At 42.0% G+C, this 16974-nt stretch overlaps 1 protein-coding gene across 1 annotated transcript in view; it reads right to left on the bottom strand.

Moving 5' to 3' along the window:
• ADAMTSL1 (ADAMTS like 1) overlaps positions 1–16974 on the bottom strand; it is a 376366-nt gene that overhangs the window by 102662 nt on the left and 256730 nt on the right. Inside the window, 1 exon segment of the mRNA XM_044920766.1 lies at positions 5006–5133. Coding sequence (XP_044776701.1) covers positions 5006–5133 — 128 coding nt within the window.

Here is a 16974-nt window from a genome sequence, read left to right as displayed (position 1 = left end):
TAAAATGGTGCAGCCACTTTGGAACACAGTTGGTAATTTCTTAAAAAGTTAAATCCAGTGCAGAATCCTTGTCAAGGGACTGCATACCTAGTACAAACATGTGATGCTGCAGCCTCTCCTAGAAACAACTAACCCAAGATATGCTATATCCCACTATCTGTCTGACCATGCATCCTCTTCCCTCATTCCTTTGGATAGACGTGAAAATTGCCTTTTCAGCATTTGAGATGGGCTAGCTTGGATCATTGGTACTTCTTTGTTTCCTTTAGTCTACCGAGGAGCAGAGCAAGTTGGCTGGATTCTCCTGCTATATTCTTATCCATTTTATCTAAGTTCTATAAAAGCTAGGGCTCTTTAGTGGGCATGCTCCACATATGTACACATTAAACAAAACTTAAGGATGTTGATTACTCAGTATTATATCAGATAATGAAATCCCTTGATGGCAACTTGGATTAGTCAATGGCCATTACACTGTTGTTCACAGTACCACCTGAAATATAGCCAAACATGTCCACCTTTGCCTCTGGTCTAATGCCCTGGAGAAAACCTTCCTTTGTCTATCTTTGTCATTGGTGACAGGACCCTCTCTGAGTCTAACTGTCTGTGAAGCAAAGTTCTCCTTTGGTTAACAGAAATGCTGGATAAAAATTTCAGAAATGCCAATCTTAAATGACTTACGTTATAAAAGCCTTAAAAAACTGCTTGTCTTTTATTGCAGCTACTAAATCAGATGGGGAAGGGGTAGAGAAAGAAGAATTTCAAGGAAAATGGCCTTTTAAAATTTTCCTTTTATTTTATTTTCTGTGATTTCTTTATTAGACACAGTATGTGCCAGCTATTCGACTCATAAAAAAGCAGAAAAGCATGCCAGGAAAGGAGAAGTATTTTCTGTCTCTCTCTTCCTGTGAAAACTTCAGATGAGCTCATCTGTATTCTCCCCTTTCAATGAAAGATACGCTCATCCCTCATCTTCTTCTCATTTTCCAGTGATGATGTCAGGCAGGCCTTACAGCATCTCTTTTGTGATCTTATAAAATCAGTGACAACCAAAAACGTTTCCCTTATGGCTATGACCTCATCCATGGTCTACACCTGGACAGGACTCATCTGCATTGGTAAGTAGAGCTAAACTCCACTGATCCAGACTGAAGCAATTTACCAGCAAACTACTGCTTTCCTTCAAAATGCTGCCTTTGCCATTCAGATTGGAAGGTTCCTGAGCCACCTGGCTGAGTGTTGAATCTGACTAGTTGAGATGGCTCTCCCATCTTTGCGCCCATCTCTGTACACGCCAGAAACTCTCCTTTATCCAGAACTGTTTATCCTGATGTAAAGTAATCAGTACTTCAAAATGTTAGGTATGTGACATTATGGGGACATTCTTATACTCCTCCCTACCCCCTATTATCTTCCCATCCGCAGTATAATACTGTCATCTACATTCTGAGCAGTGAAATAGGTATCCAATTAAGTCAGTTTAGGACAGAAAGGAATTTTGTGGCCCTGTGTTGACCTGGCTGTGAGCTTCCATTCTGAACCAGGGAGGGGGACAGGGAGATGCTGGTTATCTCCATGCTGACACACACTTGCAAAGTACCCTCAAATCTCTGAGACTTAACAGATAAATCAACATGTAATGGATGAGTTTGGAGAAAAGCAAAAGGATACCAAAGACATTATTTTAGAGGCCCAAAGAAGGCAGACCAAGGGAAGGGTTTGGCTGTAAGAGAATGTCTGAAGCTGAATGGTGTTTACATGTTTAAAGAAAAATTGTGTACAGAGTAGCAACGGACCTAAAATGAATCTGAGAGGCAGAATTGTCAACACAGCCAATCCAGAGGATGGGGTAGCTCAGTGGAAGAGGTCTGGTTGTGGAGAGTTCATCAGGCCCATGTGAAATATTCCTTACCACAATCTATCTCCCTTGCTCTGAATCTAGGAAGTCCAGCCCTTTCCAGATGGCTAATCCAACTTCCCCGGGCTGGCATGGAGACATTGAGGGTGAGGTGCCCTCCAAAGGTCTTGTGAGCATTCTACTCTCTGAAAAGGAGTCTCCTCTACTGTAAAAATAACTCGACTTTTGTTTTATGCATTATCCTCACAATAATAATAGCTAACAAATATTGAGTGCACAATTATAAGCATCTTATATGAATGTATTTAATCTTCAAAGGAACCGTCTGAATCGAGTATTATTTTATCTATTTTTATCACATTTACAAATGAAGAAGCCAAGGCAGAGAGAGCAAAGAAGTTGCTTAAGGTTATATAGCCGGGAAGTGACAGAGCCAGGATTCCAATCCAGACTAGGAGGCTACAGAGCCCTCAGGCTTAACTGTCATACTCTGCCTGCTCTTATGAATTACTGTGAACAAGTTTCCCTACCTCTGGTCAACTCAGGCACACTGGCAAGACCAAAGTTCATACCTTCCTTACAAAATCATGGGGACACCTGAGTATCTTGAGCCTCAAAAAGATTTTTTTTCCCCTTTTGGTCTAATATCCATGCAGAAGTCAAGGCAAAAGTCTGCAATGTTTTTGGAAGTACAGAAGCACAGAGATTTACCATGAAGATTAGACTGCATTTGAGCTGAATCAGTTCCTAAGGCCATACTTGAAAAATTTCAGTGTAAAGACTTATAATGAAAAATACATGGAAGCCAAGTTGGACTAATGTTTTACACATTTTAGAATTGCTTTCAGGATGTGTTTCATTTTAGAAAAGCTAGAGAAAGAAAGGGAAACATTTATTGAGTGTGAACTATGTGCCTGGCATGGGGCTAAGCACCATCTTATTTAACTCACAACGATCCTATAAGATATTATTAATTTCATTTTTATAAATGAGAATGAAAACTCAGTGAGGTTATAGACTTTGTTCAAGGTAAGCAGCATAATTGGTAAACAAATCTAGAAATGCTTGACACTCATTTTCCCCTTAAATGTAGTGTATATATTAGGGTGGTATTTTATATGTCACTACACAGGATCCTGATGCATACATTTGAAGGAAATTGTAACTATCTCTCCATTCTAGGTAGTCTGTAAGCCTTATGGAGCACAAAACTCAGGGCTTATTTATTGCTAAGTGTCCCACTATACTCGGCGGAGGGTGCACTTAGAATAGTAGCAGGTATGCCACAGGTGTAGATGATAATCCCAGGTAAAGACACAAATCCAATCTCAAGGCATCATATTAAAACGCATTTTGACCCTTAATTTTTAGTGGGACTATCAGATTCATCAGCAGATCTGAACAAACCCCAGTACTGAAGTATAACGACCCAGTCCCCTAGGTCCTAGGTGTGGTGTTTGTGACCTACTTCATCGGTTAGCCCTTTCCTCCCATTCCTCAGTACCTCTTAGGCTGCTCTCTCTTTTCTGGCTTTGAACACTTTGGCAGCCTCCACTAGCTTTTCTTCAAAGAGCTGAAGACAAGTCTGATGTTACAATTGCCTTACTTAATTCCAGACAGGTTTCCATTCATCGTATTAAATTCAGGTGAACAAAGGGTATTTAGTCTGTGATGGAGCTGAACCATATCTGGATAAATATAAACAAGAGACTTAATCCTGTAAGAGCCATTATTTGCCAGCAATGGGAAGGATGTCAGCAGTGCCCTTGCTAAAGGCAGGTTGGAGTGTGGAAGGCAGAAGAGCTTTTACGAGATCGGTGCTGAGCATCTGGACTCTGTATAAAGAGGGGAATAAAGATTGTAACTGGAATACATTAGGAGGAAAGCAAATGTTCTGCTCACTCAAAAAAAATAGGCATTAATAATATCAGTCTTTAATCCACTCCAGGGCAATCTTAACTTGCCTTATTCACTGCTGACTTTCATCTTCCCTGGAAAGCCTCCTGCTTAAAGGTCCCTTTCCAGATCAGCCTCAGGTCATGGGGGCAGAAATGCTGTTGCTAAACAGATATGCAAGGGAGTAGCATGTGTGACTAGAGAACAGTGTGACAACATAATCCCGGCATGGACCGATGAGGTCAGTGTGGGGTGATGTTGGCTTTTCTAGCATCTACTGAATCATCTGACAGGAGCAGCAATTGAAAAAAATAAATACAAACACATGCAACGTACCACCAGAAAGACTGCATGGCCCAGATCTGAGAAAAAGGATCCTACTTTGGTAGGATCGCTGGGGAAATGGAAGGAACAATGAGCTGGGAGTCAGGAGGCCTCCGTTCCCTTCTTATCTCCACAACTAGCTGGGTGCTTACATGACCTCAGGTTACAGGACCTGGCCTCTAAGAAATGAGGGCACTGGTACAGTTGGTACCTAAGGTCTTTTTTAGTTTCAAAGGCAAGGATTTGTGTCCTATGTTAAGAGAGGTTTTTATGAAGTCCATGATGACAAGACCACAACCTTGGGAGATGCTGTACTCTGCACTGCAGTTTTCTTAAATCACCATGTGCAGAATGTTTTGCCTAACTTTATAGATAAAGGGAAAGTGTTGGCAGGTGCGTTAGAGCAAGAGGTTGAAATAAAACAGCATTGGAGAGAACAACACTCCCGCTCCAAACCATGACTGTGGAATTCCAACTGCCCATGTGTCTTCAAGTCTTCTTTGTAACAGGTGTAACAAGGAGAAATGATGGGATCCCAAGTGAGCATTGAAGATCTCAGGTCACGACTCATGTTCCCGAACATGTCACTTACTTGTACACAGCTCCTTTGCTCATGTTGTTCTGTCTTCCTGGAATATTTCCCCCCATCTCTGCTTATCAAAATCCACCCATTCTGACTCTAAAAATCTCCCAGATGGAATGAATGTCCTGGCACACTCTTAGGTTATCATTTATACCATGTATTTCATTCTACCTCCTATTGTATACTTCATCTCCATTTAATTGTAATTATAGGTTATAATCTCTCTGAAGGCAGGGTTTGAATCTCGTTTATCTACGTGTTTCTGGGCCTGCTTGGTATACATCATAGGCATCTGCTCAAAACAGGGTCATTCCGAATGGAACCACACAGGATTTTCACATTACCTGCTAATGTGACAGCGATGGAGACAGAGTCATATCCCAAGGCATTGGTGGCGTTACAAGTGTAGAAACCCACGTCAGCTTCCACTGGTGCCAGGATCTGTAAGGAATCATCTGGCTGCAGAAGAATCCTGGAGGAAGAAATGGAGACCTGATCAGGTCAGTTGATTCCTTTTTGGCATTCAATACTGGTAAGGCAGAAAGGAACCCTATTTTATTTCTATTTCTATTTATTTATTTAAGGTAGGCTCTATGCCCAGCATGGGGCTTCAACTCATGGCCCTGAGATCAAGACCTGAGCTCAGATCAAGAGTTGGATGCTTAACCAACTGAGCCACCTCTGTGCCCCTGGAACCCTGTTTTAAAATAGAGACAAACGAGGCACAGTGACACTCAGGAACCCAGGCTCTCTTGCCACTTTGATTGATGTGATTCTGAGAGCAGCCCCAAATGAGATTTTTGATTGCCTATGCAGCTTGATTACTTGTTGATTACTTGATCTAAAAATACCAGTTGGAGTAGACAGCGTATGTTTGCTGAATACATATTAACACCCACATCACAGATGAGAGGGGAGGCTGGAATGAATGGTGCAGATGGGTTTGGGAAAGGCCTATTAAGGAGAAGGAAAAATCATAAAGGAGGAATAGAGCTTGGTTGGATGGTGGAAAGTAGGCAGGGCTTCCAGACATGGAGAAAGGCATCTGGAATAAAGGCTTGGAGGTGCGTGAGAAGAAGCCAAGAGTCAAATAGTGATGAGAGGATCCTGATGCATATGTTTGAAGGAAATTGTATGTCTAACTACCTCTCAATTCTAGGTAGTCATACTTATATCTATTACCTTCATTAGTCTGTAAACATTATGGGGTATAAAACTCAGATCTTATTGTTTCCCATAATACTTAATAAAGGACCCTTTGTAGAGAAGGTGCCCAGTAAAATGAAGGCAAAACCTGCCCTTCAGGACAATGGTAGGAATTCCAGAATAGTCACCATCTAGTTCCAACACTTTGCTTTCCCTGAAAAGAATTACAAGCATCACACTGTGAGTGCCTAGCAAGAGCTTCAAAACCCACTCCAATCTTAGTCTACCCTTTGTTCTTTTTTGGATTTATGCCATTTCTAAGAACCACTTGCTACATCATGGCAGTTAAGCAGATCAGTGACTAATGATGACTTGAAGTTTATGTCTCAGTGACTTGATGAGGTCATGACGACTGGATTGTATAGGTGGAGGTGGGAATGTAGAGGGGGCAGGGAGGAGGAGAGGACTGGAAGCCCAGAGATCCAGTGCCTGGACCTGCCTGGGCCTTAGGTCAGCAAACCATTCAATGGCACAGCAATGCCTTACAGGTGGCTTATGGGCTTCTAGAGTCAGTCATTTCCATCTTTGTGATAACTTCCACCTCCTTAGTTTCAAAAGGCCCAAAGATCTATTCACGTAATATCATGTTAACATCCACCCTCAGAACATAAGCTGGAAACAGGGGTCATTTTTCAGGAAAGGTGGGGGGAGGGAAAGCATGCAAATGTCAGAAGAACTCATGAGACTTGGTGGCGAAATTAAGACTAGGAGTCCAACCTCCTGCCCCAGCAACATGTTCTCCCCACTATAAAATTCTTTCCTATCTTCACTCTCTCTCTTGCTGGGTCCTCTCCAGACTCTATGTGATTGACACTTTGGCACTGCCTCTCATCAGCTTTTAGTTACTCTGCGGTGGGCAACCAATCTGGCAATGTCACGCTTCCTCAACTCCATTTTTGGCCTTGAGCCGATTGCGTTGCTTACTCTTACCTCTTGGCAGAGGGAAGGCAGGAAACAGGAAAAGCAAGGCTTACATGTATCATTCTTCAATCTACTTATGCAGTTCTGATAAAAATGGGGAAGGAAACAGAAAACCTCAGCTAAAGGGAAGTTTCTGGATGGTCTGTGTTTGACTCAGTGCCATTCCACACCATCACCACAACTGCTGAGGAGAGTCAAGCTTTTGGGGCACTGAAATGGAACTGAAGTTTTGTGAGGGGTGGGAGAGAAGCCATGAGAGATTGTGGTAGAACTCATCCACTCATTCATTCACACATCCATTAAATGCTAAGTGACTTTTTTTTTTTTTAAGATTTTATTTATTTATTTGACAGAGAGAGACACAGCGAGGGAGGGAACACAAGCGGGGGCGGGGGGCGGGGCAGTGGGAGAGGGAAAAGCAGGCTTCCTGCTGAGCAGGGAGCCTGATGTGGGGCTCAATCCCAGAACTCTGGGACCATGACCCTAGCCGAAGGCAGATGCTTAACGACTGAGCCACCCAGGTGCCCCCTAAGTGAGTTTTCTCAAACAATTACATGTTAGTCTATTTCAAAGGGGCTAATAAGAGAAAGATGACGATACACACTTATCTTTGGTAAACTAAATAATATGTAATAATGTCACTATCTTAAAAAGGAATCATAACAGAAACAACTATATTATCATTGCTAAATGCCTTCAGGTATTCAGGCTGTTTTACATTAAAAAAATTAAAAATTGATTTTATGATTTAAGTCATGATGATGTCCCAGGAACATGTATGTGTCCATAATGACTTCCAAACAGCAATAATAAAAGTAGGCTTAATCAAATTTCAATAGAACTGACTACTCATGATGATTGCATTTAGTCCATTGTTACTCAGTTTTATTGCACTCAAAAGGCAGGGATTAGAATTTGCTGAATTCCCAAGTCCATTGGGATGGCTGTCTCCCTAAAACCGGCATCGTCTCTCTCTTCCCTACAGAAAGCTTTCTTCAATTGAACATTCAGAGCAGGAGGCTAGAATACCGGTCTTCTGAACTTTATTTTGGTCCTGCTATTGTTTAAGTAGTTACCCCTGGGAAACCCCTTCACCTTCCTACATTTCAGCCTATCCACTTCTCAAACCCAGTTGAAGTAGGTTTTCCCTACTCAGCAGAGGAAGCTGTGAAAATAAGGTATGTAAGGAATATCCAGACCATTTTTTGGCATTTCCAGTGATGCTTTTGTTGGTAATGCTGGACACTCTGAATGAAGAATTAAATGTGAGGAAGGATGGGAGTGGTAAAGATTGTCAGAAAGGAAGAGAGGGGCGCAGGCTATTGGCTAATTCTCTGTAGCTCCAGACAATTTATTAGATCTCCATATTCAGGTCATCCCCACCCCCCAATAGAACTACTATATCTGCCTGATCTCATGCAGGAGGTATAAAACCCACTCCCAACAGTGGGCCTGAGCCACCCATTTTTTAAGGTGGGGGGGTTAGCTTTTGTAGCTGCACCACTCATAGGCACGGGTGCTACTGAGTGAGCCATAATGCTTTCTGAGCAGGTCTGAAGCTTGGAAAAGATTCTCACAGAGGTGATGAAGAGAAGGAGGAGAGCTTCTGGGGCTGAACTAGGATGGGAATAGTGGGAGTGAAAAGGAACGAACCTAGACCTTGAGATTTACCATTTGCATGTTCTTTTATTCCATAAAATGTATATACAAAGACAGAAGATAAAGTATTCACCTTCATAAAAACATTTCTTAAATATTAACTTAGGACAAAACCTACAGGGGACAAAAGCTGAATTTGTCACTTATTGCATATGCTTACAAATTATTTAACTCATAAAACTGAACTCTTTAGCTCAAGAAGTACAGGGTTATTTGGTTGTGGAGTTGGAATTTGAAATAGAGATTCTTGGTCTAGCACTCTTCTTTTTCAATTTATCATGTCTTTTAGTATGTCCTCAACTTTGGTAGATGGGGGTTTGGAGGCTGCCACCAGGGGGAGCAGTAGTTCTGAAGAGGGTTCCCATGCAGGGCTCTCTAGGAAACATGACAAAGCAAAGGGCTTTGCTGTGGAGCCTGAGGTTGGCAGTAGTCTCTCTATCTAGCCTGGCATCTAGGGAGAGAGATTCCTGGGGAAAAAATTTTTTCTTTGTATTTCAGGCATCAGCTCTATTAATTTAACTTAATTTAACTCTATTAATTTAACTTAGTAGCTGATTTCTGTTAGCTTGTATTTTGTTTTCGGATTTGACAGGCCTGTTTTAGAATGCACAAACACAGAAAACACAGAAACACAGTGCTGCTTTCCAAGCAAAACCAGAAAGATTTCTCTGGGGTTGTTTTGGAATTTAAGGAATCAGAGAATGAGAGGACATGGAATGGAGCATAATTAAGGCCTACATAGAAAATGGTCCTGTGGTCACATTAGGGATATTAATACTAGCTGCTTTACTCCCATACCCACACCCCACTTCCTTTTTGGTTTACTGAGCTAAAACTTACTGCTTTATTTCCCTGGTCATATAGTTAGCCAGAAAAGAAAGGAGTTTTGCTTTTCTGATGGCCTTTACTTGATCTTCTTTGTGACAGCATGTCTTCTCGAGCATTCTAGCAAAGAAGGAGTGGCTGAGAGTAAAAATAATTGTTTTAGTTACGTAAGTATGGCCCTTGTCCACCTGTGAGTAGGATTTGGACAAAGTGCCCATGGGCCAGTCCTACCAAGTATAAGCTCCTTGAGGTGAAGTTGTTGCCTCTGCATTTGTAATGTCCTGTGAGAAAGTACTCTTAGTTGAAAAGGAGGCAGCTCTGGGTGTCTAAGAGAAAGTCTCTAGCAATTCGGTGAGCAGGGCGGCATCGTGATGCCCTCTGAATCCTTGGCTCAACCATGACCACCACTGTCTTGTGTGGGCCCGTCTCTCAAAGTGATCTCCATGAGGAACCATGTCAAGCTGCTGCAGAGAGGAAGGCTTCTGACTTTAGTCAAGAGAGACAGAGGCATGTGGATGTCTTGGGTGAGCTTTTCAACTCTGGGCCTCTACATTCTTTTGGCAAATGGAGGATAATACTGACCTCAGACAGTTCTTATGAGGACCACATAAAGGAGTATATAGACCCATTCTTACTGTTTTCTAAGTAAAAAAAAAAAAAAAAATCAGCTTCCACATCAAATGCAGCTAACAAATTAGTATTTTTTAAAATGATGCAGGTGGTGCACACCTATGTTACCATCTTGGAACTCCTCCTTATCAAGAGGAAATCTTCAAGTTCTGTACACAGAAATACCCATCTGCTACACAGTCATGATGTTGCACCATTTCAGGCCTATCGACCTGACAAGCATGCATTCTTAAACCCACTTTAGGTCCCAGCACAGGACTGGATGCAGGAAATCATAGGTACATCCTTTCTCTTTAGAACAGTATCTTCCTCTCATCTTTGCAAAATTACCCATCCCACATCCCAGCACTAACTTGTTTCTCTCATCAAGGTGGCCTCTTTGACTCTCCTTGTCATTAGCTTGGGGATGAAGTCATGCTCTTTCTCCTCCCATCTACCCTTCATGATTGCAGGGTTGTAAGATCGAGCCCTGCGTTGGACTCCACGTTAGCCATTCCATTAAGAATGAGTCCCATTCTACCTCCCGTGTTACGATGGTCCATGAGAATTTCTCCCTTTCCTGATCTTCCAGAGTTGTTCTGAGCTGTACTACAAAACTCTTTCTGCTCTACAATGTCTTATTTCTTTAGTTAGATTGGAAACTAATACTGCAAGGGCTGAGACTCTTGCTTCTTTCATAGTTCCCTCCTCAGTATTCAGCACAGGGCTGGCATGCTGAATAGATCCTTGTTTAGTTACCTTCAGAGCAGTGGAGCTCAAAATGATCCTACTGACAATACAGCAGAGTGGTTAAGAGCCCAGATGCTGGAGGCAAACTGCCTGGGTCCCAACCCCAGCTTTACCACTCAGTCACTTTGTAACCTTGGGCAAGTCATTTGCCTCTTAGTGTCACAGTTTCCTTATCTATAGAATGAGGAGAATTATAGTATCTATCTAGGATTGTTGTGAGTATTCTACTTGAGCTCAGGTATTTAAAGGATATAGACAATAGGTACATGGGTGGCTCAGTCAGTTACGCTTCTGACTCTTGGTTTTAGCTCAGGTCATGATCTCAGGGTCATGAGATCGAGCCCTGTGTTGGACTCCACATTGGGTATGGAGTCTACTTATGATTCTCTCTCATCTCCACCCCCACCCCCACTAGCATGCGTGCGCTCTCTCTCTCCCTCAAAATAAATAAAGAATGTAGACAGAGTGCCTGATGTGGTAAGACCTATGGAAGCACAGGTTGTTGCTGCTGAGATTGACACGACCATCGCCATCATCATTCACTCTTCATGTCCGAGCATATGTATTCTGGATGTTGTGATGAACGGTTCTGACAAGGGTAAAGGACTGAGAAATGTAGAGCTTTCAAGGAATAACACATCAATCAGGCACACGGGGAGGGACAGGGGTCTGCTGTGTGAGTGAGCCACAGGGCCTTTACCTTAGTGGTAGTGCTGGGGACAGAGAAGAGGCGCAGAGACAGGCCGCATGGCACATAGGGTTGGCAAGCAGCTCAGTTCTACTCTTGACTCAGAAATCTCTGAGTAAGTACAACTACGTATTTTCCTAACTGCTACACTATGAACCAGATACTGAAATCTTAGAACACTTAAAAAAAGCCAGAATCCTGCTATTGCAAAAAAAAAAAAAAAAAAAAAAAGTATATAAATAGAGAATAAAGGAATGAAATTTGGAAAAAAAGTGAGCTTACAAGCAAATATGTGAAGTGAAAGGCAGCTGTGCAAAGAACATCAGCTCCAAATTCCTAGGAGGAGATGCTGAGGACTTTTACTTACCCTGAAATGCAGATTTTGTTTTTTTTCCTGCCTAGGAATTTTTTAGATTAGGATCATCCAATCTACCACAAAGGCACAGTGGGGCCGTTACTTATTAGACAAGTATATAAGTTTTCCATAATTTTATTCTGTCATGTGATTAGACTGATATTTTTATCGCTTTTGAGAGAGGAAGCAAAAGCTCAGAGAAGTAACTTGCTCAGCTAGTGTGCGGTGGAATCAGGAATGGGGAGTGACCTTTGACCTTTAAAAAAACTGACCATGTGCAGGCAACCCGCTGGGACCTAATAGTAAGGCATGTGGTTTGGCTTTATTTTTAGTGGGGGGTAATTTGTGCCAAGGTTTGTAGTTACTCAGGGAAATGGACAATCACTAACAAGAATATTCTGGATTTTAAATAACTGGAAGGCATGTGGTTTGGCCTCATTTTTGGTGGGGGGTAATTTATGCCAAAGTTTGCAGTTACTCAGGGAAATGGGTAATCACTAACAAGAATATTCTAGATTTTAAATAGCTTGAAGCTGGAGGGGAAAAAAACAGAATGCTGTGAGAAGACCTCCTCTGTGAGCAAGAATTTTTTTTCCGAAACCAAAAATTATCATAGCCCAGAGACTTGCAAGGGAGAGTTTTGTTTTGCACAGATATTTTGGGGAAGAGATTTGAGGTTCATGAAGAGTTTCATATCACCACTTGGCTAGGGCAACTTTTTAATAACCTTAGCTGTTTTTAATGTAATTGCCAACTCAAAGTTATTTGATGCTGGAAGCTTCACGATTGCTCCAGGTGGAAGTATAGAAAATATTCTTGGAATGGGAGAGGCCACCTGACCACACATTCTTAACCCTGTCCTAATACTTTCTGCCAAATGCTTCAACTTCTTTCTCTGCAGCAACTCATGAAACCTTGTATTTGCTAATACGTGTAGTTTTATTTGCTAGCTGGGTAATTCATTTCGAACTATCAACCTCTGCATGAAATGACTCTGACTTGATTTCCATTTACCTGGGAGGAGGATCAAACTCTGGTCAGCCACCACCTGCTTTTGTCACCAGAGTTTTACTGGAGCACCACCACGCCCAGAGAAAGTAAGTGCTTTCTATGGCCGCCTTTGGGCTACAATGGCGGAAATGAATGGTGGACAAGGCCTGCAGTGCATAACATATTTATTATTTGGCCCTTTACAAGAAAAGTTTGCTGACCCGGACAAAGAACATGGAAGAATTTTCCCTTCTGGTTTGTTTCGGTGCCTCACTTATATAACAATGTTAACCACTTTTTTCAGAACTCTGCCTTTTTCTAGGACCACTTTTCTAAGAAGAATAAATGAACCACGAAGGGGATCTTTGGGGAAGCCCTGAACTTTCAGGGAAGAGTCAGTGCCTCACTTGTGACAACTGCTTGTCACTTTCTTGTGTCCTCTGATGCTCCTGTGACCTTTATATTGACCTTCAATCCTTTTTTTCCCCTCGAGGCCTACGTATTTACTGGGATGGCCCCTGTTCCTCCGACTTGCTATTCCAGTTTTCAACTGGGAAAAACATTGGTCATCCCCACTGCTGTTAGTTCTACAGAGGAAATAAGCCAAGCCAAACTGAAACGGGTTTCTTCTCTCCCTATCTGCCTTGCTTCCAGTTTTTATGCAAACTTGGAAACTGCATTTCATGTGCTTATGACTTTTACATATAGCGTTATTCACAGCTGTGGTTCTGATCTTGATGCTGGAGGCATTTCCCATTTGATTCTCTCTTCCATTCTGAGAAGTTTCCATCTGTAAATACTCTGTGTTGCCCAGGCCAAAGCCTTCCAAATACCCTTAATTCATCTCCTGTTCAACACCACTTTGGAAAATTGTCCAAAACTGTCTGGGAAGTATAAGCATGGAGAGTATACAGATTTCTCTCTTCTACTAGACCAGAAACAATAGCAAAACAGAAAATGTCAGAAGAATATGAGCATCCTCTCCTATTGCCTGGATTTAGGCTAATTCTCCATCACACTATGTTTTCTTAGCTACCCTTCTATCTCAACTCTTTCAACAACTGCCTAGGTTGTTCCTAGGTTCCTCAAAATGAGAATAAAGCTCCTTATTTGGTGACGTCCTGGAAGGTGGTGTGACATAATGACCTCATCTATATGTCAGTAATTATAGATACTGACGTACGAGTAACCATTGTGTGCCAGGCACTTTACAGATATTATCTGTTTTTCACACCGTTGCGCTTCTGCAGAGCAGGTGTAATTATTTTTAACTAATGAGCAGACCAAGGTTCAGAGGGATTAAAGTGGGCTCACTTCATAGGAAATGGCAGAACTGGAATTCCAGCCCAAGTTGCTGATTCTAGCCCTATTGTCCTTCTACCACTATGAGCTGCCCTCTATGTTAACTGATGCACCATCGGACTGCTTTTCCTAACCACGGGGGTAGTCAGACATGACCAGCACAAATCAGGCAGACCTAGAATAGAAGGAAAACAGGGAAAGGCTTAGGGGCTAAAAGGCAGAAATTCCTTGGCATTAGCCCTTTCCCTAGGATTCCATGTAGATAGAATATTACCTGCCACTTTTCACCCCTAAGAAGGAATCAGTATTTTCTTCAAAGCATCTAGTTTCATATGATTCTTCATGTTCACCTGCATTCCTTTGAAAAATCCCTTAACCTTCAGGAAAGTCTTGTTTAAATGCTTTAAGCCTTTTATTAGCTGAGCTAATGCAAATTATGTCTGACTGGCAGCTCAGTCTTGGGCCAAAGTGTTGAACAGCGAGCCCGGACTTCTCTGTCAGTGCGGGGCTATCAGCAGGATTTAGGTTTTCTCAGGGGAAGGATCCCCCTTCAGCCAGCTTTTCCTTCCGATTTGGTAATCTGGCTTCCAGTGCCAATTTTAGAGAATCTGGATTTTCTTTTCTATAAGAAAGTCAGCAGTGTTCTTACAGGTGGTATTGTTTCTGGATTTGGGTTCAGACGTAGGAATACGGAATGTACATCTGTCCATATTACACGAGCCTCCTGATACTAGATGTGGGGAAGAGTTACTTGTGAGACTCTTTGGCCAGTGTTACACCCTATCCAAAGGTAAACTGGAGTTAGTTTCTGCCTGAATCTCAGCTCACTGTGGTGAAATGCAGGAGGGCCCAGTAAGTGCTCAGTATTTATGCAGAGTAACTGAAAAGCAAGGAACAGTTTAGCTTCACCTTGCTTGTGGTCTAGGTCTCTAGATGCACACGTGTACAGGCCATCAACGCTGTAAACACACACAGAGATGCAAATGCATATGTCACAGTGTTTACTGAGTAGCTCTTATGTGCCTAATCCTATGCATGTTGATAGCTGGAAATGTCCATGTAAAGGTAGAGTGATAGGAAATAGAAGAAAGGCTTTCCCTAACACACATGTGCCAAATAAAAATGAAAGTCTCACAGATTGCAAGCCAGCTGGCTAGAAGATGGAATGTTAATTTATGCTAGATCTAACTGACCCCAGTGGCTTTTTTTTGAAACAACGGCCAAGTCCATAGATTCAACTAAGGTTAAAATCAGCACAAAGAAATAGTCCCTGGAGCCAGACTTCCTTCGGTTCAAATCCCAGCTCCTCTACATATTAAGTGTGAGACTTTGGGCAAGTTAATCTAACATCCCTGTGCTTCAATTTTCAACGTCTGGAAAATTGGGACAGTACCTCAAAACATTATTGTAAGAATAAACGAACACCTGTAAAACACTGAGAACAGCACCTAACTCAAAGCGAATGGTCACTACATGTTAACAATAATGATGATGATGTCTTCAGTGGCCTGGGTGTGATAGGAGGTAGGATGCTACAAGGTGTTTATTCTTGCTACTTATTCATTCTCCAGTAGGGTTTTTCAAATTGTAGTTGTGTGCCACAGGACCTCAGGGTTTCCTGACACTTCTGTAATGGAGAACATGTGGGCAGGGCAGAAATGTTTCGTTGGGACTGGGTACCACTCTGGAACTCTGCCATAATTGCATATTAAATACTGTTCAGATTATGCACAACCATGCAAACTACAGTCTCCAGTAATTAGGAAACTTCCCTGCTAATCACTAGTGTTCATTCTTTTATTCATTCATCCATTAGTTTATCATCTGTTGAGTGTCTATTGTATTCCTAGAATTGTGGAGAAATTGACATACATTCTTAAACATCTGCCCTTGAGAAAGATTAATATAATTTAGAAGGTAATGCAGAAAAACAAATAGATAATTCTAACATGTAGTGGGAGACTGGGCTGAGATAGAGTACAACGTATAGGGTACTATGTGGGTTGTGGAGGGGGTCATCTTGAGTTCAAATTACAGCTCTACTATGCCAGCTCAACCAAGCCTTGGGGATACGCTTCTGGTTAGGAAGGATAGGATGAGGCAAATCTAACGCCCCAAGCAAATTGCTTGGAAGGCATAGCTGAAATGCCTATATACTGCCTATACTGCTGAAAGGCATAGCTCAGGGGGGTGAGATGGGGGGTATGGTAAGAGATCAAGCGAGTGAGAGAGACAAATGTCAGATGATAAGAGGTGTTGCAAATCATGCGAAGGCACTTGGAACTTATACTCAAGTGACGGCAAGCCATTAAAAGAATTTTAAGCATGGGAATAGCATGGACAGGTTTGCTAGAAAGATACTCTGGCAGTAGCACGTCAAATGATCTAGAGCAGGAGTCAAAAATTTTTTTCTATAACAGGACAGATAGTAAATATTTTAGTCTTTAGAGGGCCACCTATAGTATCTGTTGTATATTTTATTTCTTGTTTTCAATAACCCTTTAAAAATGTAAAAGCCATTCTTTTAATAACCCTTCAAATAACCTGGGTTCAAATCCCAGCTCTACCACTTACCGAGTATGAGATCTTGAGCAAGTTGACTCAACAGTTCTCTCAATAACCCTTTAAAAGCCATTCTTAGTAACCCTTTAAAAAATGTAAAAGCTACTGGGTGTAATTTGCCAACCCCTGGTCTAGAGAAGGCAAGTACAGAGTTAGGGGGCTGTTGAAATCATCTAGAGCAGACAAGGGTAAACTAAAGTAGAGGCAGTGAGAACAGAGAAAGGTGGAGGAACGAAAGCCGCTGAGGAGTAAGAACAGTCTAAAAATATTTTGGCTTGGGCAGCTGGATAGGTGGAAGTACTCCTTCCTGAGTGGGGATTGAGTTGTTTAATTTTTGATATACAGAGTTGACCTCTTTGTGACACATCTGGTAGGGATGTCCAGTAGGCAGCTGTGCATAGGAGTCAGAAGAGAGACTAGGGCTGGTGTTGGACACATGACAATCG

The sequence above is a fragment of the Neomonachus schauinslandi genome, chromosome 13, assembly GCF_002201575.2.
Source record: "Neomonachus schauinslandi chromosome 13, ASM220157v2, whole genome shotgun sequence".
Taxonomy (NCBI): domain Eukaryota; kingdom Metazoa; phylum Chordata; class Mammalia; order Carnivora; family Phocidae; genus Neomonachus; species Neomonachus schauinslandi.
Note: the sequence above shows the minus strand (reverse complement) of the source record. Positions and strands in the feature narration are given on the sequence as shown.